Source organism: Pristis pectinata, chromosome 2 (assembly GCF_009764475.1).
Source record: "Pristis pectinata isolate sPriPec2 chromosome 2, sPriPec2.1.pri, whole genome shotgun sequence".
Taxonomy (NCBI): Eukaryota; Metazoa; Chordata; class Chondrichthyes; order Rhinopristiformes; family Pristidae; genus Pristis; species Pristis pectinata.
In genome coordinates, this window is record NC_067406.1 from 117,078,236 (window position 1) to 117,101,021 (window position 22,786).

The 22,786-nt window shown below is 41.0% G+C and overlaps 1 protein-coding gene across 1 annotated transcript in view; it reads right to left on the reverse strand.

Moving 5' to 3' along the window:
• Window positions 1-22,786, reverse strand: part of nudt6 (nudix (nucleoside diphosphate linked moiety X)-type motif 6) — a 58,694-nt gene that overhangs the window by 15,892 nt on the left and 20,016 nt on the right. The window contains exon 3 of the mRNA XM_052036960.1: window positions 9,711-9,766. Coding sequence (XP_051892920.1) covers window positions 9,711-9,766 — 56 coding nt within the window. The remainder of the gene's footprint in view (window positions 1-9,710; window positions 9,767-22,786) is intronic.

Genomic DNA, 22,786 nt, shown 5'->3' on the forward strand with positions numbered 1-22,786 from the left:
ACCGCCATCCACATCCCAAAGGCTTTGTAGCCCTCAACACCAGGAAGATTTCACACTACTCCAGATGAGCTCGAAAATAATTTACTGGAAATTACAGGCTCTAATTCCCCTCCTTGAAAGGCAAAATATTCACCAATTACCATGAACATCATCATAGAGCTGTCTTAGGCAAAAAGGGAATCTGTAACCCTGCCCTCTCCACCATTTATATTCCAATTATGTCCAGATAACATTTCTAACTAGTATGTTTTGAATTTATTAGCGGGATTATTTGGGCTGATAAAGTTTTTTTTAAGTAATACTCAACTCTCCAACGGAGATTAGTTGAGGATGTGTTTAGCTTTGGTGGACTCTGCCTTTAAATTTACGACGATGTTCAATGTGTTTTTTTTAATTGCAATCCTTGGGCTCGATTCAGGATCTAATCCGTATCAGGTGTTTGCTGCTGGGATTTCCCCTGTCCTGCTATTAACTCTTTCTGCTTTTTACAAAACTGTAACAAGCCAGCTGATTGATTTCAATGCCACAAGTCTCCTGTTGCCAAGGCTGCAAACAAGCACAAAGCAGCACCAACATTACTGTTCAATAAGTAAGAATTGTATTTGCGTTTTTCTGGATTTGTGCCTGTTTCTGAATGTATCCTCTGTGATAGATAAGGGTTTTTGTAAATTCAATGCTAAATTTCTGAGTAAGCAAAGCCAACCCTATGCATAATCCAGCTACAAAATTGTGTAAAACTGTCTGGGATCTTATTTTCTTGTACTTGATTTACAAGTGTTTTTGCTAGAAAATGTCTGGGGGGGCTCAGTATCAGGCTAGTTTAGTTTAGCCTTTTTGGACTGAAAACTTATAAGTTTTTAAAAACACACATACTGACCATTTTTATTTTTCGTAGAAAATTGCCAACATCCATTGGCTGCATTGACAATTTGTAAATCTATATGCAGTTATATTGATACGTTTCTTTATAAATATGTTTCTTAAATCCCTGTCAACTGAGTACTTGATGCATAAAAACACAAAATTTATCTGTAAATGAAGGCTGCCTGCCAAAAACAGGTCATGCTTGCCAAACTGCCCGAGACTTACTGGGGCCCAATATAGTGAGGTTTAGAGCAGTTCTACTTGACATTGAAAAAGTACATTGTTAAATCCTTATTACTTCCCGAATAGTAGGTGTCTGTTCCTGTGGTGCTTTTCTTTCTGTCCCCGTACTAGTAACAGGAAATAATATAATTCAGCTTGCCTGTGAATACATCCTTTCACAATCCTTATTACCATGCATTCCAGCATGAAACAGATTGAGGTGTATTAAGCTTCTGTTTTTACTTCAGGATGGGAATCTGGAGGTTGTTAGGTTGGAGAGTTACCAGTGACAAATTACTTTCTACGTTTGCCTCTGGCCAAGAAAAAAGTAGACAGAAGGCCTGCACTTAATTACCTTAATGATGTTGTTGACAAACTCTCAGAAATTAGTTCCATACGTTAATCAATATATGTATTTGATTCAGTCTACACAAAGCTCCCAATGTCATTCTAATTGGTGATATGGCAAGAAAATTGCCATTCAAATTAAGTATCATTTTCTTTATAATGAGAGTTGAACAGACTAGTCATAGTTATTTGCAAGATTGAAAGAAAAACAATCTGAAAACAGTTACAGTCAAACATTAAATAGCTGAGCACTTATTGTGTGCATACTGGTTCAGTCAATTCCATGTCCATTTATCTTTCCAGCTGTAGCCAATACTTTCTATAGTGCATGTGAAAATTTGGCTATCGTCACTCTTCCAAACTGCAGCATTGCTGGTATTGTTGTTACTCTTCTCGATTATGTTGTGTCACTCAAAATTTCCATCATTTCAGACATAACGTAGGGAGTAGAATTTCTGCAGAATTTTCTCAATTCCCTGTGTAACAAGCTAATTAGTAGAAAACAAGAAAAATATGGCCTTACCAGAGATTTCCACCAATAATGTCCTGAAGTTATGGTGAGTGTTTGAGAGATTCTCCACAAAATTCCAAAGTTTGGAAGTTCACTTGTACACAACATGGATAAACTATTAATATTCTGATAGGTAACTTGCACAAATGCAGCAGAGCTGTACAGTCTCCAAAATTGCACCTGATGTTCACATGCTTACATGCAGGACATTTGGTGCACAGAGTACAGACAAATGACATCAATCATCATGTAATGCCCATCTGGATTGCCCCTAATTGAAACTGGAAAAGACTTGTTGGGTTAAGAAGCAATGTAAGGCACTGAGAGGGAACCAGCTTTCCTCAGCATCCCATTCACAGCAGTAATGTAACACAGTCATGACTGTTAATTGTTCTGAGTATGACTACTATGATATGTAGGATATATTACTACATGCTCCTAATGTAAAGTTCAGGAAATGCACCAGGGCATGTTGGTGTCCATTCTCTGTCCTACTGTCAACCAAAGTGGCATGGTGATGTTCTGTTGCTCATACTACTTCCTCTGTAATGGAATGCCATGTAGATCTATTGTGAGCCATAGGCTCCCAGACCATTAAGGCCAGTTCAGCCAGCCTGTATATGCTGCTTGATGCAGTTCTTACATCTCGCCCCTCCCTCACCTACCTACCTTCTCCCACTTACCTGGACTCACCTATCACCTGCCAGCTTATGCTCCTCCCCCTCCCTAGACCTTCTTATTCTGGTTTCTGCCCTCTTCCTTTCCAGTCCTGATGAAGGGTCTCGACCCTAAACGTCAAGTTTATTTCCCTCCATAGATGCTGCCTGACCTGCTGAGTTTCTCCAGCACTTTGTGTGTGTTGCTCCAGATTCCAGCATCTGCAGAATCTCTTGTGTCTCCTTGATGCAGTTCTTTTTAAAACTTTAACACTTTATTTATACAGCATAGTAACAGACCCTTCCGGCCCAATGAGCCCGCGCTGCCCAATTACACCCATGTTAACCCATGTTCTCCCCGTGTCTGCGTTGGTTTCCTCCGGTTGCTCTGGTTTCCTCCTACATTCCAAAGACGTACGAGTTAGGAAGTTGTGGGCATGCTATGTTGGCGTCGGAAGCATGACGACACTTGCGGACTCTCTACGTAAAAGATGCATTTCACTGTGTGTTTCGATTTGCATGTGACTAATAAAGATATCTTATCTTATCTTATAACCTGTATGTCTTTGGAATGTGGGAGGAAATGAGAGCAGCCGGAGGAAACCCACACAGTCATGGAGAATGTACAAACTCCTTACAGACAGCGGCAGGAATTGAACCCCGATCGCTAGCGCTGTAATAGTGTTGCACTAACCACTATGCTACCATGTAGTGGAGTTTGGATTAGCCAACCTGCCTACTGCCTTTTTCTAATTTACTGTACAGAATTCTCTCAGGCAGTTGATTATTGGGCAGTGCTATGATATGGCTAACCCAGACCGTTTGCGTCTGTGCTAGCACAGTTTTCATGAGTGGCACAACTGCTAATTGCAGTACTTTGATGTTGGTGATTCATTGGACCACTTCATTTGCATTATACTGTACAGGTGGTGTTGTAAGAGGTTAAATCTTTTGATATGGTGAAGATAAAGGGACCAGATCATTAATGGGTACTGGAGCCAAGGGAGGAAAACAGCTCTGTAAATTTAGCATTTTGTTGACACTTTGATCCTTCTGTCTACAGTCTTTTTATTGTAGACATCTGAAAGCTAAGGCATCTGATGGCATGATGAAAGTTCTTCCTCAATGCTAGTGTCGTTGGTTAGCTACAAAGGTAGTAGAGGACTTGACGATTTATTGGCTGCCATTCACTTTTATTTCCAGTGATGGAGATATCTACCAGGAGGTGATTGGTGCAGGGTTTTGGTTTTCTTTACATTAATATATACCCGCTATTGAAACAGGGTCAAAGTAATTTAGTAAATGCTGTAGCTCTTCTAACTCTTTTGGAGATATCAGCATTAATAGATTCTTTACTGTTATTTGAGTTTTGGTTTTCAATTGGTTTCAAAGTGTGCCATCAAATCATATTGTCAAGGGGAAATGTGTATGTGCAACTATTTCCTGGACTCCAATCAAGAACTTACTGGGGCAAGCACAATGCCTTTTTTAACCCTGCTGGACTGCAGAAATAGCATCTGATGAATTGGTGACACTAATACAGAAGGCTGCAAGCTGTCAGGGAAGAAGCATATAAGCTGGACTATTTTGTCTGGGCAACCAAACCCAATTACAAAACCAGGGAGGCTTGGCCATGTGGATTCAGAATTGGCTTGCCTGTAGAAAGCAGAGGGTTGTGGTGGAGGGAGTGCATTCGGATTGGAGGGCTGTGACAAGCGGTGTCCTACAAGGATCGGTTCTGGGACGTCTACTTCTCGTGATATTTATTAATGACTTGGATGAGGGGTAGAAGGGTGGGTTGGCAAGTTTGCAGATGACGCAAAGGTCGGTGGTGTTGTGGATAGTGTGGAGGACTGTCGAAGATTGCAGAGGGATATTGATAGGATGCAGAGCTGGGCTGAGAAGTGGCAGATGGAGTTCAATCTGGAGAAGTGTGAGGTGGTACACTTTGGAAGGACAAACTCCAAGGCGGAGTACAAGGTTAATGGCAAGATTCTGGGTAGTGTGGAGGAGCAGAGGGATCTGGGGGTTCATATCCACAGATCACTGAAAGTTGCCTCACAGGTGGATAGGGTAGTTAAGAAAGCTTATGGGATGTTAGCTTTCATAAGTCGTGGGATCGAGTTTAAGAGCCGCGAGGTAATGATGCAGCTCTACAAAACTCTGGTTAGACCACACTTGGAGTACTGTGTCCAGTTCTGGTCGCTTCATTATAGGAAGGATGTGGAAGTGTTGGAAAGGGTGCAGAGGAGATTTACCAGGATGCTGCCTGGTTTGGAGCATATGGATTATGAGGAGAGACTAAGGGAGCTCGGGCTTTACTCTTTGGAGAGGAGGAGGATGAGGGGAGACATGATAGAGGTGTACAAAATATTAAGAGGAATAGATAGAGTAGACAGCCAGCGCCTCTTTCCCAGGGCACCAATGCTCTATACAAGAGGGCATGGCTTTAAAGTAATGGGTGGGAAGTTCAGGGGAGATGTCAGAGGGAGGTTTTTTACCCAGAGTGTGGTTGGGGCATGGAATGCGCTGCCTGGGGCAGTGGTGGAGGCAGGTACATTGGTCAAATTCAACAGGTTGTTAGATAAGCATATGGAGGAATTTGAAATAGGGGGATATGTGGGAGGAAGGGGTTAGATAGTCCTAGGCATGGTTTAAAGGTTGGCAATGACATGGTGGGCCAAAGGGCCTGTATTGTGCTGTACTGTCCTATCGTTCTATGGTTCTATAATTGTCGCAGACATGTGTCTCTTTTGTAGTTGGAGACTGTCATGGTTTTGGGGCCATTCATATCCTGGAGTAAAGTCTTGTTTTCCAAGCATAAATTAAAGAGTTCTTGAAAAACTTTGTGAAATGAAGGGCCACCATGTTTAACCATTTCAATTGGAATTTTGTCACGTCCAGCTGTCTTTTCATAAGTTTCCATTTGCCCTTTCCATAACATTTCATTTGCCCTTCCCTTCGCTGATGATTGCGCAATGTTCAGCACCATTTGTGACTCCTCAGATAATGAAGCAGTTCATCTCCAAATGTAGCTAGACCTGGACACTATCCGGGCCTGGGCTGATGGGTGGCAAGTAGCATTCCCATCACACAAGTGCCAGTCAATGATGATATCCAACAAGAGAAAATCTCGTTATTACCCCCTGTCATTCAATGGCATTACCATCACTGAATCCCCCATTATCAATATCCTGGGGGTTACCATTGACCAGAAACTGAACTGGAGTTGCCACTTACACAATGTAGCTACAAGAGCAGGTCAGAGGCTGGGAATCCTGGGATGAGTAGCTCAGCTCCTAACTCCCCAAAGTCTGTCTACCATTTACAAGGCTCAAGTCAGGAGTGTGATGAAATACTCTCCACTTTTAAGATATCTTTATTAGTCACATGTACATCGAAACACACAGTGAAATACATCTTCTTGCGTAGTGTTCTGGGAGCAGCCTGCAAGTGTCACCATGCTTCCAGTGCCATCATAGCATGCCCACAACTTCCTAACCTGTACGTCTTTGGAATGTGGGAGGAAACCGGAGCATCCGGAGGAAACCCATGCAGACACGGGGAGAACGTACAAACTCCTTACAGACGGTGGCTGGATTTGAACCCAGGTTGCTGGCGCTGTAATAGCATTACGCTACTTACCTGGATGAGTGCAGCTTCAACAACACTCAAGAAGCTCGGCACCATACGGGACATAGCAACCCGCTGGATAGGCATCCTATCTACAATTATCAACTCACTCCACTACCGACACATAGTAGCAGCAGTATGTACCATCTACAGGATGCATTGCAGCAGCTCACCAAGACTCTTTAAACAGCATCTTCCAAACCCATGACCTCTAACAACTCAAAGGACCAGGGCAGCAAAAGCATGGGAATACCACCACTTGGAAGCTGCCCTCCAAGCCACACACAATCCTGACTTGGAAATATATTGCTGTTCCTTCACCACCTCTGGGTCAAAATCCTGGAACTCACACCTCAAGGACTGCGGTGGTCCAAGAAGGTAGCTCATCACAACCTTCTCAAAGGTAACTAGGGATGGGCAATTAAATGCTGGCTCAGCCTGTGAAGCCCACATCTCTTGAATGAACATATAAAAAAAAACATGTTCTTGGTTTCTTCCAGTGTTAATGGTTTTCTGTTTGTGTTTAGAGCAACGTGTTCAAGCTTGGGTGTTTCACCAGTGCTGGTTGTGCTTTCCAGCTTGGGTAAAGAAAAAGCATCAAAGGCAGAACAGACATTCCTGGGCATTGCAGAGAAGGAAGGGAAGAAGCTTCTGCCTGCAGACACCATCATCCAAGTTTGTATGTGCTCCTACATTGAAGGCAACAAAGGGAAGCCATCTCTTGTCACTGTGAGAGACTTGTTCAGCTACTGTAAAGCCCACATAATATGCAGATCCTAGACACCAAACCAATGGATTCCCTTACTGGATCCTTTCCTTTTAAAGGTGTGCTCTGGAGACACATTGGATCTGCATCATGACATGGTGGGAAGGTGAACACAATGATCTCAAGACCCCAGGTCATGACTTTTCAAATGTAGATTTCCCTTCTGGGATGGATAATGACAAAGAACTGAAATTCTGGCTGAAACAGTATCCCAAGAACATGCTCTCAAGGATGTTTATTTCTCCATAATATCTTTTCCTTAATTAATATGTTGGACAGTGACTGTTCAGCATAATCATGAAACTGTCAACATATCATATTTGAGCCTGAATGATTGCAGCACAATGTCCTTGTGCATACAGCAAAGGTAAATTGCCAACCACTAATGACCTGCAATGGATCACGGTTTCTCAAGATCATGCCTATGAACCTTTATCATTATAGTCAATGCCATCGTGGAGAAGGTCCATCAATCTGCATATTGCTTGACCCTCATTATTTTTGTTGATATCCCTCAAGCATAAAAACAATTCCATTGCCTTATTCAGCAACAGCACAAGCATTAAAAACAGGCTTTTCTCCAATGGTCCATGGAATATTCACGTGCTCTCCTTAAATGATAAACTTGTGTGGGCTAACACCATTGATTGCCTTGTACTTTGAATCCTACATGCTTATTGAAGATGCTTCTTTAGCAGATTCCTTTCCTTCTGCCCAAGTGTGAAAGGGGAATTTTCCGGAATATGCAGGTACTTTGCACATGATACAAACAAGCTCACCAAAGGCTTGGGATATCCCACACAATGATCAGAGCACCAATCAGTGTTCTGCCTTTCTACATCTAACTGCACATCTAATTGAGCCAGAAAATCTGGATTCCATGATACCTAAAACTTTATTGAATATAAATGTGATATTTGAATCATCTAAAACTTACATACTCCACAATGATAATGGGAAATATTTACCTATGTGCTTTCTTTTAATAACAGTTTTCCAAGTTTATTTGCTGGGTGTGCTACTTCAGCTCAGTGCTCTTCCTGCGGCTCCACAAGGTTGCTTCCTTTCACTGGGTGTAACAGCAGGTTGCCATGAAAGCCTTCTATAAGCAGCCTTGGGTCTTGATCACCTGACTCAGGTCTGCCAGTGTCTTGGCTTGAACAGTAGCAGGTTGGGGTAGATGGCTGTGAGGGCACAGTCTGGAAGCCAGAGGTGAAAGCACGCATACCATCAGCCTGAGCACATCCTTATCCCATTGAGCCACTACACTGCACCAGCATCAGGATTCCAAAGGATTTGAGATTTATTGGAAGGTAAGTTTTTCCACTGTATCTCGGCACATGAGACAATAATAAATCAATTCCAAAGATAGATCACATTTAACTGTCACTGTCTCCAGATTCATTCCATTACACACGATCATCTGAGTTTGCTTCTGAAATGCATGACTCTGCTCCAGGTGGCAGCCAGCAGTGATCTGATCAGAGCAGACTGAGGCTCCACCAAGGCACAAACACTTAGACTGTTTTTCAACAGAAGCAGAAGACTGCTTCATCAGCAACTGCACCCAGGAGTGGCACCCCCTGCTGGAACTGATGTGGCCAGCACTTCTACTTGGCAAGGATGTGCTCCTGGCTCCACTGGAGTTCTATAAGAGGGTGCAGAAGGGATCCTCTGTGTACCAAAACGGTACACAGTGTCCTGGATGTAGTCTCACTAGTGTCTTGTACATTTACTGCAAGACTTTCCTTCTTTTATAGGCCAACCTCCTTGGATTATAAGGCAGCATTCCATAGCCTCCCTTATCATCTGCTGTCCATGAATGCTAGCTTTCTGTGTTTCATGTATGAGGATTCTCAAAACCCTTTGTGCCACAGCTTTCTGCATTTATATAATATTTCTCCATTTAAATAATAACCAATTTTATCATTCTTCTTTCCAAAGTGAACAAAACACATTTTTCTCTATTTGCCAACTTTTTTGCCCATTCACTGACCTTATTAATATCTCTCTGTAAACTGTTTGTATCCTTCCCACAGCCTGTCTTCCCTCCTACATTTGCAATACTTCCTCTAAATCATTAATATATCTTGTAAATGTATATATCCCAGCAATGATCCTTGTGGCATTCCACAGGATACAGGTTGCCAACCTGAAAATGATCCCAGCACCCCTACCTTTTGTGTTCTGTTAATTAAGTTATCCTTTATCAATGTTAATAGACTGCTTCCAAACCACACGCAAAGTAACATTTTGAGTGCTGTATCAGAGATCTACTGATTTGAACTCTAACTTGCAAACCTAGACAACGTAGGCATATATCTGAGTGATCAGATGGTAGGCTTGATCACATTAAATGCAGTGTGTATAAAGTCATGGTGAACAGGTTTCTCTGATTTTTGTTTTCAGTGTGCCGTGGAGAATTTCCAGATAGTGTACAGGTCTGTGTCACAAACTGCTTGATTACAGGTATGTGTGTGGTCAAAAGTTGAAATAGTTGAAATACTGTTTTGCTTGGGAAAACATTTAAATTCAGCCAGTGTATAATGGTGGTAATCAATTAACTGATTAGTATAAGAATAAGTGACTCATTAGATACATTGCTAGCAAGTCACACAAATGTCCTCGTGCTCCAATAAGTAACCTTTTCTTGGAACACGTTCATGTTTATTTAACAAGAATGTGAATAGATCAGTATCATTTCATTTACCTTATTTTTGTCTTGTACAACCAGAACTTTACTAGTCACTTCATCAAGCACTGCACCTGCAGGATGAACAAAAAATTGATGAGGCTAGTGTAAAATGACATAGATAACAAAAAAGTAACACAAATCTTTGAAAACCACAAAAAACTAAATTAGAATGTCAGTTTCTTATATACACTTGAAGTTTGTTGTTGGATTTCTGAACATTTTTTACTTACAATTATTTTACTGTTTATTCTAAGAATATTGTTTATATTGTGATATAATTCCAGTAGATTTCCCTTAACATTGCTCACAGTACACTGGTCAGGGTTATGCTGTTGGTGGAGGGAGGAGTTTCTAGGATTTGGAAGCACAGGACGTATAAATGGCCTAGATTTTCCTCTTCATCTTGTTTTGCAGTGTTTCAATGGCAGACACTTTAATCTGCCTCCTGAACCTGGTCATCCTTCTTGTCCCAGACATTCTATCTACAAGAGGGAGGCTTCATAACTACCATTACGAGTTACATCATTCAGTGGGTGGAGGCATGTTCTGGCAGAGCTCAGAAACATCAAGGCATGAGGAAGCAGCACCCAGTGATCTAATTTTTCCAATTTTATTTCCATTCAATATGGACACCCTCAGAATGCACTCACAGGGTGAGATTTGCTCTGGGGCCCTTTCTTTAAGAGATCTCCCAAAGCAACTAAAGCAAACATTCTACTTTCTGAAAATATTATTTTATTTCCCTATCACAAGAAGATTAACAAAGATAAACTAATAAATATGTTTTAATAAATAATGATTGGATTTAGTTTCTTAACAAACAAATTAAAGACAAGTACTAGAACCATTAAGAAAATATTAGAAAATATAAATGTTCCACCTATGTGCTGCCTCTCCTTCACTTACACACTGTAATTCTAAATTTGTTTTGAATTTGCATATGTGGTAGTCTTCAGCACATGTTCTGAAGGTCCATGTTTGCTAGTATTTATTTATTCCCGGTATCTATCCAATGTCCATCAGTTCTATGATTGTTGCACACAGACCACCACCCAGTATACTAATGCAATTAAATATTAGAGTATGAAGAAATTACCATAAAAGTAAGAAGTTCATATTATATATGGAGGTGCTCCACTTTCAAATGTGGCCAGTCTTCCAAAAATTAGGACTTTCAAATAAATTGTATCTTGCACATTTTTAAAGAATTTTATCCTGGATAAAAAATAAGTCACTACTTCTGAGAAAAGGCAAGGTGGTTATTTTGGGAAAGGAACAAGTCATGCTCTGGAATAATAAATTCCATAAATATAACCCTTTGATGTATCAAGTCACATAGTAATTAAGTGGTTATTGTCACACCTCAGGGCTTATTGTAACCAAGTGCAAAAGATGGACTATATTCTGTGAATGCTGTGAAGGATGGATTATTTGGCAAGATGGGAGGGGCTTTCTGTGATTGATATGGATAATCATCAGGAAGACCAAAAAATATCATTGAGGCCAATCTAATGATTTAGTGGTATAAAGTACTTTTAATTTAACTTCATGGTTATGACACAGCAATAAACCTCACTAGCAAAACATTTACTAGAGGTTTATACTGACACAAGCTCCTCTGGAATAATAAGCAACTTAATCAAACCTGTCCAGATTTTATATGTTTCAAATTATAAATGTTATTTTCATTGGTACATGTTCAATTGGAAAAAAGTTCAAGATGGTGGCTGAAACCAACTAGATATATGTTTCAATAATATCACTGATTCTGCTTTCACATTATTTTATGGATAGATTTTCTTTTTTGCTTATTCTTGATTTATTGCATTCTAATGCTCGGAGAACTTTCTCATTGGTAGCACTTTTGCTCACTTAGGGTTTGTAGCTTCGCTACAACCGTATCTCTGAGTTCTGAATAGAATTTGATAAAGAAATAAAGACATTTATGTATCGCCTTTGCATGACAGGATATCCTCACAATCAAATTATAATCACTCTTATCATGCAGAGAAAGTGGCAGTCAATTTGCATACAACAAGCAGCTACAAGAGGAAGGAGATTATACATCATTATTTTAACTCACTTTCTGCTTGCGGGATAAATATTGGCCAATTCATCAGGGAGGATTCTCTTGTCCTTGCTCAAAATATTGATGTGTGGTCTTGCATATTCACCTGAAAAGGATTATCTTGATTCTAAACATTATCCAAAGATAGCACCTCCAGCATTGATACTTCAGGACAGTACTGAAGTGTAAGCATAAATTGTGTGTGCAAATCTCCATTGCAAGACAGCTGGTACACTAATGAGAAAGCATGAAGCTGAAGTGTCACCTGCAAGTGTGACAGTAAATACAATATGACAGAGAGAAAAACTGTACAATTGAATTGTTGTTGTACTTATAGTTACAGATAAACAGGGTAACTGCAAGTGGCAGAAAATTGTATTGATGCAGCCTTATTTGATACTAGTCTTCACTGAGTTTGGTTCTGTTGTAGCCCATTGATTAATATCATAGCTTGTATACCATTATAGAGCAAATGTAAGATGGAGACTAATTTCTGTGGGCAGCCGAATTTGAGGAAGGTGTTCCACCATCCATCTTGATTGATCTTAGTGAGGTTGATAAAGGCAAGTCTAGTGATTGTGCTGCTATCTACATTTTTCTTGGTGTTGTTTTGTGAAGACGGTCATGCCCACATTGCCTTGAGATGGATGGCATGCACACTGTGATTCAGGGAGCAGCTCTTAAGCACTTGAGGAGGGCCCTGGTGATGACGTCCCTGTGGAAGACAACAGTGATACCCCTCTGTGGTTACCAAAGTGGACGTCTTCTTTCCTGAGAATGATCATGATTATGGGATCTTTGAGGTCCCATGGTTTCTCCTCCTCTTTCCAGTTGCGGGTGATGAGATTATGGAATTATGACTGAAGCTCTTTGCTGCTGAGATCTTGGATTTCAATGGGAATGCTGTCTTCTCCTGAGGCCTTGTAAGTTTTGAGTTTGGACATTGCCTTCTCGACTTCTTGTTGGTCAAGGTGTCAGCAAGTCCGGCCCCAATAGGGTGCTGTGGGATGTGGTTCTGAGTAACAGTTGAGGAGGTCCTTGAAGTGTTCCTTCTAGTGGGCACTGACTATTTTTTGGTCCTTTATGGGTCTACTCCCATTCTTGGTTCTTAGTGAGGTGGGGCCTTGGACGTTTGGACTGTAGATGTCTTTCACAGCACTGAGGAACGCACACACATCATGGATGTCAGCAGGTTGCTGAGCCTCATGCACTTCCTCCATCCATCACCTTTGAGGCCATGAGCTTTCTGCTGAACTTTTGCTTTCAGATGCCTGTAGAGCTGTTTTTCTCTCCTGAATAAAGGTGCAGCTTTCAAGTCAGGAACAGTTTACCCTTATAGTTAATAGCTTCTTGACATTCTCATCAAACCAGTTCAGGTTCTTCTTGGTAAAGAACCCAACAGTTTCTTCACAGGTGCCAATTATGCAGACTTTACGGCAGCCTATAAGCTGTGGACACTCTGTGGCTCCTATAGTCCAGGAGTTGACAGATTGTCTGTGAGGCCCTGTCTAGGAAGAGCTGCCTTAGTGAGGTCCCTGAGGGATATGACACTGATTTTCTTCTGGCAACACTTCCAATCCTCCTACAGGCTTCTGTAATCTGGACTACGTACAGCAGGCATCTTAAGTCACTACAAAAATACCAACAATATTGGTTCCACAAAATTGTTCAAATTCACTGGAAGGATAAGTGAACAAATGTCACTGTCCTCTCCCAGACCAGCATTCCCACCACCGAGGCCCTGGTTACCATCAGTTAGCTCCGTAGAGCAGGCGACCTTGCTCACATCCTGCCACCAAGCTCCTGAAACAGAAACTCTATTCTGAGCTTTGTTGTGGGAGGAGATCACCAGGCAGACGGAGAAAAATATTCAAGGATATGCTCAAAGCTTCCTTGGAAAAGTGCAACATACCCATTGACTCCTGGCAACCTGTGGCCAACAAACAATTTGGGAAGGAGCATTTGGAATGGCATTGAGAATGCTGTGGCCAAGCATTGAGAAGCCCTGCATAAGTGACAGAAGGGGTGCACCATCTCACAGACTACCTACCCATCCGCCCTGTCAACCACTTTCTACCATTTGTCCATTGATGTCATCGGTACCAGTATGGACCATAACCTCCTGGCTATTCATCCTTCCTCTTCATTTTGTGCTAGAGCTGCTCAATGAACAAACTGTTGAATTCAACATTGTGGAATCACATTTTTCTGTACAGAAATGTCCTTTTGCCCTCCTAACTACTGAATTCCCCATCACTATAGCTTTCTATTTTACCCCAAGTCCATATAGTTGAGACACCCACAGTGTCATGGACCTGAATGTAGTCTCCTCCTTTATTCAGAGGTGACCGTGTGTGAGATCTCTTCACTGCCTGAATGTCCAGTCTGCCTAACAGTTACCAGTTCCTTCTGTTGACATCTAAGGTGTTAGATGACCACATTCTGAAGTGTGCTATCAATTTAATAGTCAAACATATCAATGCATTTTAGTAATACCAGCTGCTGCTTGAGGTCTGAGATACAGACTCTTATTCACATCCTAGATTTCCAGTGTGGTAAAGGATGTGGAAGCAACAGGATTGAAGAGCCAGTTGAGTCCCTAATTACAAGAATAACAATGAAAAATCCAAACACTTGTAAAGAAATCTGTCATACTCACTAATAAATAAACCTCCCCTTGATGCCACTCTAACTTATTTCTCAAACCCTCAAGAATAATCAGTAGTGGGTAGCAGCCTTACAAGGGATAGGCAATAACCATCTACAACAAGGGACAGACAAGCCACCTCTCATTGCCAAATTTCACACCTACAACAAACTGGTTATCATCTCTGTTCAGAAACCTAACTAGACCCTCTCCTTTTTAAACAAAACTATTAGCATAAGTGCTGTGACTAAAAGAGCATGTCAGAGGCTGAGTATTATGTGGCAAGTGGCTCACCTCCTGACTCCCCACAGCCTTTTCACCATCTGCAAGGCATGAGCCATAAGTGTTATGGAATACTTTCCATTTGTCTGGATGAGTGCAGCTCCACCAACACATAAGAAGCAAAGGGCTATCAGAGGACAAAGCTTGAATAACACCCTTTCCACTATCTTAAACATTCACTTTGTCCAATACCAATGCCTTGTAGTTACTGTGTACAACATTTACAAAATACTACTGTGGAAATTTGCCAAGGCTTCTTCAACAAAATATGCCAAACCTGCAGCCTCTCCAATCAAAAGGCCAAGTATCGTAGGCCCAAGAGAATGCCATCCCTATGTTCTGCTCTAAGTCATACATCATCCTGACTTGGAAACTTACTTTCATTTCTTCTTTGCTGGGTCAATTTTCTGGAACTCCTGCTGAAAAGCACTATTAGCAGTACATTTAACACAGGGACTCCAAACAATTGAAACAAGCTTCATCACCACGTCCCTGAATTAACAAAAAATATTGCTACGGTCTCTTTATTGTTTTCATTAAAACCATCAGACGAAACTTTGGAAATTTTTTGCTGTTTAGTGTCATTTTTTTGATGAATTTTGTTGAGATGTTGTCTACATATTCAATATTAGCATGCTTGATATGTTCATTACTGTGAACATTGTGAATTCTTCATACTGAAAAATAAGAGGGGATCTTATAGAAACATACAATTATGAAAGGGATAGATAAGATCGAGGGAGGAAGGTTGTTTCCAGTGATAGTTGAGACTAGAACTAGGCAACATAGCCTCAAGATTTGGGGGAATAGATTTAGGGCAGAGATGAGGAAGAACTGTTTTTCCCAGAGGGCAGTGAATCTGTGGAATTCTCTACCCAGGGAAGCAGTAGAGGCTACCTCATTAAATATATTTAAGACACAGTTAGATAGATTTTTACATAGCAGGGGAGTTAAGAGTTATGGAGAAAAGGCAAGTAAGTGATCTGAGTCTACGGCCAGATCAGTCATGATCTTATTGAATAGCAGAGCAGGCTCGACGGGCCAGATGGCCTACTCCTGCTCCTATTTCTTATGTTACTGTAACCACTGATGCAAGGTAATCATTTAACATTTTTCTTTACAATATCACTGCTGTCTGTTTTTAAGTCCTTTTTGCTGCTCCTGGCCACTGCTTTTCTCCTAAATATGATTGTAACATTTTTTTGTATTGATTTTTACAATCTTTGGAAATTTCCTTTCATCCCCCCTATTTAATAACTTCTGCTTTTCTTAATATTGCTCCAAACCAGTGCTAATATTTATAGTTTTTTATTCTTTATCTTATAGTCTTAAGGTATTGTCACTGAAATGGAACAGTACAGCACAGGAACAGGCCCTTCGGCCCACAATGTTGTGCCAAACCAATTACATTAGTAATAAAATGCCCAACTAAACAAATCCCTTCTGCCTACACAATGTCCATATCCTACCATCTCCCTCACATTCACATGCCTATCTAAGAGCTTCTTGAATGCCCCTAATGTATTTGCCTCCACCACCACCCCAGGCAGCGCATTCCAGGCACCCATCACTCTCTGTATAAAAACTTGCCCCGTACATCTCCTTTGAATGTTCCCTCTCACCTTAAATGCATGCCCTCTGGTATTAGACATATCAACCCTGAGGAAAAGATTCTGGCTGTCTACTCCATTTATGCCTCTTATAATCTTATAAACTTGTATCAGATCTCCCCTCAGCCTCCGCTGCTCCAGAGAGAACAACCCAAGTTTGTCCAACCTCTCCTCATAGCATATGCCCTCTAATCCAGGCAGCATCTTGGTAAACCTCTTCTGCACCCTCTCCAAAGCCTCGACATCCTTCCTATAATGGGGCAACCAGAACTGAATGCAATACTCCAGATGCAGCCAAACTAAAGTTTTATAAAGCTGCAGCATAACTTCCTGACTCTTTAACTTCACGATGGCCATAAGGTGGCTAATGTTGTTTTGTTGTTTAAGAAATGTAGCAAGGACAAGCTAGGGAGCCTGATGTCAGTAGTGGGGAAGTTACTGGAAGGAATTCTGAGGGACAGCATCTACCAGCATTTGGATAGAGTCTGATTAGGAGGAGTTAGCATGGCTTTGTTTGTGGAAAGTCGTGGTTGAAGAACCTTTTGGAGTTTTTTGAAGAGGTAACCAAAAAGGTAGATGAGGGTAGGGCAGTGGATGTTGTCCATTTGGACTTTAGCAAGGCCTTCGACAAGGTCCTGCATGGTAGGCTGGTCTGGAAGGTTACGTCCCATGGACTCCAGGGAGAGCTAGTTAGGTAGATTCAAAATTGACTCGGAGGTAGGAAGCAGAGGGTGGTGACTGAAGATTATTTCTCAGAATGGAGGCAGGTGACTAGTGGTGTGCCATAGGGGTTGGTGTTGGGACGCTTACGATTCGTTATTTATATAAATGATTTGGATGCAAATTCACAAGGCTTGATCAGTAATTTTGCGGATGACACGAAATTGGGAGGTGTTGTTGATAGTGAAGGAGGTTATCGTAGATTACAGGGGGGATCTTGTTTAGTTAGGGAAGTGGGCTGAGAAGTGGCAAATGGATTTTAATACAGATAAGTGTAAGCTGATGCATTTTGGAAAGTCAAACCAGCGTAGGACTTCTATGAATGGTAAGGCAGTAGGGAGTGTAATGGAACAGAGGGACCTAGGAGTACAAGTGCATAGTTCGTTGAAAGTGGCATCACAGGTAGACAGGGTGGTGAAAAAGATGTTTAACATGCTGGCGTTCATCAGTCAGGGCACTGAGTATAGGAGTTGGGACATTATGTTGCACTTGTATAAGTTGTTGGTGAGGCTGCACTTGGAGTACTGTGTACGGCTTTGTTCACCCTGTTATAGAAAAGATGTGGTTAAACTGGAAAGAATGCAGAAAAGATTTATGAGGATGTTGCCAGGACTAGGGGGCCTGAGTTATATGGAGAGGTTGGCCAGGCTAGGTCTTTATTCCTTGGAGCGTAGGAGGATGAGGGGTGATCTTATAGAGGTTTATAAAATCATGAGGGGCATAGATGAAGTGGATGGCAGCAGTTTTTTCCCCAGGGCAGGGGAGTCCAAAACTAGGGGGCATAGATCTAGGGTGAGAGGGGAAAGATTTAAAAGAGACTTTAGGGGCAACTTTTTCACACAGAGGGTGATGAGTATATGGAATGAGCTGCCAGAGGAAGTGGTTGAGGCGGTTACAATAGTATCACTTAAGAAGCACTTGGATAGGTACATGCAGGGACGGGACTTAGAGGGATATGGGCTGAACGCAGGAAATTGGGACTAGGTGGGTGGGCACCATGGTCGGCATGGACTCGGTAGGGCCTGTATCCCTGCTGTATTGCGCTAAGATCCTAAGACGTGACGATAGTAATAAACCAACCAACCAACCAACCATTCAGTTGCTTGTCTAGACACATCTTAAATGCTGCAGCAACTCTACTTCCACCGCTCTCTCAGGCAGTGTATTACAGATACTCACCACTCCATGGGTGGTAAAGGTCCCCCTCAGATCCCCTTTAAATCTCTTATCCCCTTACCTTAAATCTATGTCCTCTAGTTTTACCTACCTCTGATTTGGGGTATATTTTCCTGCAGTCTCACCTATCTACACCCCTCATAATTTTATACACCTCAATCATGTGCCCACTTTATCTACTCTCTCCAGAGAAAATAGACCCAGCCCCTCCAGTTACAACAAACTTAAAGTTCAGTTTCCGAGCTTTGGAGATGATTGTGAATGGCACATTTTTCCTGCGATACTGTGGGACCCAGAGGAGTATCTTCACCAACATCATCTAAGCCTCAGAAACAGCAGCAGCCTGATCCTCACAAACTTCCAACTGCACAGAAAGGGAAGAGTCATTGGAGAGGTGCAACTTGCAGAGTGCAGGGTGTATGGAGTATATCTTCTTTGACATGCCTGAACATCAGCATCTCAGGAAGCATGGATATCGAATCTGTTGGTTTCGCGGATTTCCAGCATTTGCTTTTGGGAAGGGCAAACAAGAAAGGAAATAAACAATAAGTAGTAGAGTATTAAATGTTTAGAGGAGCAGAGGGTTAAATGTTTAGAGGAGCAGAGGGATCTAAGAGAGCATTTCATAGATTCCTGAACGTTGCAGGGAGGGTGAATAAGGTGGTTAAAAATGTTAAATGAAATACTTTCCTTTATTGGCTGAGGCTAGCCTCCAATGAAATGACCACCCTCTTTCCCACACAACTCCTTTAAGCACATGTTCACTTCTCTAATCTATTTTTCCCTATGCAAATCTGCACAAAGCCTGGATAATAATCCAGAGATATCGCTCAAGGTTCTGTTCTTTAATTTAGTTTCTTGCCACTTGTACTTTCCAAACAGGATCATCTGCCTACCTCTTCCCATGTGGTTGGGCCAATGTGGATCACAACAACTCCTCCTCATCCGCCAATATCCTTTCAAGCCGGATCGATATGTTCCTCACCTTGGCAAAATATCACGTGGGACTACTTCTCCTGTTCTCTCTTTGAATAGTCTCCTACTCCAAGGTGCCTTGGTCAATTTTCTGCCAAACCTTTTGGCAGTTTTTGTCCTTAACCTCAAAGATAGAAAGTATGTTACCATTGTTGGTTTCTACAGACCTTTTTCTCTATCTCACTGGTGCTTCCCTTACTCTGTCCACTATCTGTCACCAACCCAGTTTTGATCTGGTATCTGTCCATGAGATGTACCTTGGATCTGGAGTAAACTGTTCAGACATTGATAAATGTTAAGAATCCTATAGATATTGATGTGTTGATGAAATGGGCTTAGAAATAGCAGACAGTTTAATCCAGATAAATATGAGGTGATGCATCTTAGGAGTTCCAATGAGGCTGGGACATACACCCTGAATGGTAGCCACCTTGGGGGTATTGAGGAACAGAGAGGCCTTGGTGTAGAAGTCCAAAGATCGTTGAAGGCTACATCACAGATAGATAATGTGGGGGATTAAGAAGGCATATGGAATATTGGCCTTCATTAATCAGGGCATTTAAACCAAGAACAGGGAGGTTATGTTCCAACTTCATAAAATATTGGTCAGTCCTCAGCCAGAGTACTGCATGCAGTTCTGGTCATCACACTATAGGAAGGATGTGATAGCGGTGGAGAGGGTGCAGAGGAGATTCACCAGGATGTTCCCTGGAATGGAATGTTTGAGTTATGAGAAGAAACTGGAGAGGCTGGATCCATCAGGGTCGCTGTAGCATTTAAGATGTATCTAGACAAGCAATGTAATTGCCAAGGCATAGATGGCTTTAGGCCAATTGATAGAAGGTGGGATTAATATGGATGGGTGACCACTGGTCAGTATGGAGGTGGTGGGCTGAATGGCCTGTTTCCCTGATGTATGACTCTATGACTCTGGCATTTCTTCCCTCCTAATGTCTTCAACTTCAGCTCAATGACTCACAGCTACGAGGTTCATGGTGGCCTACTTGCTCAAGACTGGCAGTCCTTATACTCTTACATAGTTCAGTTCAGATACACAAGCTGCTCTGACATATTTTAGTCTGCATTATTTACATACATTTCTTAGTCTGCTGCAATTATTTGCATCAAATAGTAAACACCAGCAGAAATTTCATATTCGTACAAGCACCTTTATAACCTGTACTGAATTTCCACTCTCTCAAACTATAAACTTTACCCTCATATTTATGATGCAGTCTGCTTATGTATGATATTGTATATTCTTCACTATCAGAGAACACAACAGCATCAGAAAGTTTCTCTCTCTTCCTAAGTAAGAAAAGCTATGATACATGATCCAGGACATAATGAAAAGGTCTCCACCCCTTCCTTTCTGAAAACTCAACAAGCCTTACTTCTTGCAGAAGAACTTAGGATGGTTCCAGCCTCTTTATGAAGATGAGTGGATGTTGTTTATTGGGTAACATCAACTTCCTGATATTTCCTCCCAAATTTTGAATCTATTATGATCGGGAAATATATTTTAGAATTGGTGATTTTAAATGATATAGTAATATTATAGTTTTTGAGTTTTACTGCCAGATATTCTCCTTCAGTTTCAATGTCATCAGATGATATCAGGAAGCCCATTAAAGATGCAGCACCTCTGGCAAAAATTGTCAAGTGCAAAGACTGATCAGAAGACCTGTGCAACTGTAAACTGGTTTATCAGAATACAACATGTACTGTTATGTTTTCTGATAAAAGTGCAGTTAGAAGGATTTATTCTTAGAACATTCAAAAGAGTGGTTTGGGATTGCACAGCTCACTCTTGAACTTCCGTTTGGGGAGAAATTACAGAGCAGCATGTCCCAAAGGCAGAGAAGCATCAGATGGAATAAAAATACGAACTAAAAGATGGAATGGAAGATGTAGAATTAAGTGGTCAAAACAAGCATGAATCAAATCCGGTTTCATTACCAACCATATGTTTGCTGTTATTCCTTGCCAACTGTACAAAATTTTTAAAAATATATTGAATTCCAAACAAAGTGAAACTTCAGTGCATCAACATGTACTGTAAATACCACAGTTTCTTATTGCAGGCCTTTGTTCTTATATGTCTACAAAAGATTTGGAATGCTGCATCTACAGTTTGCAACATTTAGAAGGCATCTACTGACATATTTCTTTGCATCTGGCAAAGCTTTTAAACTAAACAAACAGAAGTCTCATTATAGGAAGGATGTGGAAGCATTGGAAAGGGTGCAGAGGAGATTTACCAGGACGCTGCCTGGTTTAAAGAATATGCATTATGAGGAGAGACTGAGGGAGCTAGGGCTTTACTCTTTGGAGAGAAGGAGGATGAGAGGAGACAATGATAGAGGTGTATAAGATATTAAGAGGAATAGATAGAGTGGACAGCCAGCGCCTCTTTCCCAGGGCACCAATGCTCAATACAAGAGGGCATGGCTTTAAAGTAATGGGTGGGAAGTTCAAGGGAGATATCAGAGGAAGTTTTCTTACCCAGAGAGTGGTTGGTGCATGGAATGCACTGCCTGGGGCGGTGGTGGAGGCAGGTACATTGGTCAAATTCAAGAGATTGCTAGATTAGCATATGGAGGAATTTAGAATAGAGGGATATGTGGGAAGGAGGGGTTAGATAGTCTTAGGTGAGGTTTAAAGGTCGGCACAACATTGTGGGCCAAAGGGCCTGTATTGTGCTGTACTGTTCTATGATTCTATGAAGTCAAGCCCACCCAGGAAGAAATAATCATGTTTCTAAATAATGTACCTGAAGTAATCATTTCACATCTAATCCATATATACCCCATCAGCCTAAAGTAATAAATTTTAATCCTGTTGGTTCATAAAAATTTAAAATGTGGAAAAAGACATTATTCTATTATATACATTTTAGCATATGCATATTGTACATATTCCAACCATTTGAGTTGATTTGCATGGTGCTTTTTGGTGTCTTCCACCCTTCTCCAAAGTTTGCAGATCAGAGAAAAAAATGCAAATACAATGCATGATAACTGTTTAAAATAAAGTGTAGGTCCATCAAGCATTAGTACAAATATTTGCCATTATAAATATTTAAATTTTCCCTATTAAGGGATTTTTACATTTGTTAGATTTTTAAAATAAAGCAAGTTGCTATGTCATTGAAAGAATAACTGTTAAACTTAATAAGATCCATTCAATAATTCACCTTGGCATTTACATTAAAGAACCGAACAGTTCTCAATAGGAAATAGTACTGAAAATCCAGTCGTCAATATTTTTAATGGGATACAGTATAACTCATACTTAGGTATGCAAAGTTCAACTTTCATAAGAGCTACCTAATATTACCCTTCAAACACAACACTTGGTTTGTTTTCCTAAGCTTGCATTTAAAAGCATAATGTATTTTAAATAAGTCTGTGTATTTATTGCTTCATATATTGTAATCTGTATTATCTTTCGAATATTTTGCAACATCAAGACAATCACAACATTTCATGTTGTTGACATTTGTTTTCAGATGACATATTTAGCTCAGTAGTTAAGTCAAAAACTTCTATTTTATGTTGACTAAACTACTGCCAAATTACGTAGATAGGGCAATTTATAGGCAGATGGAAAG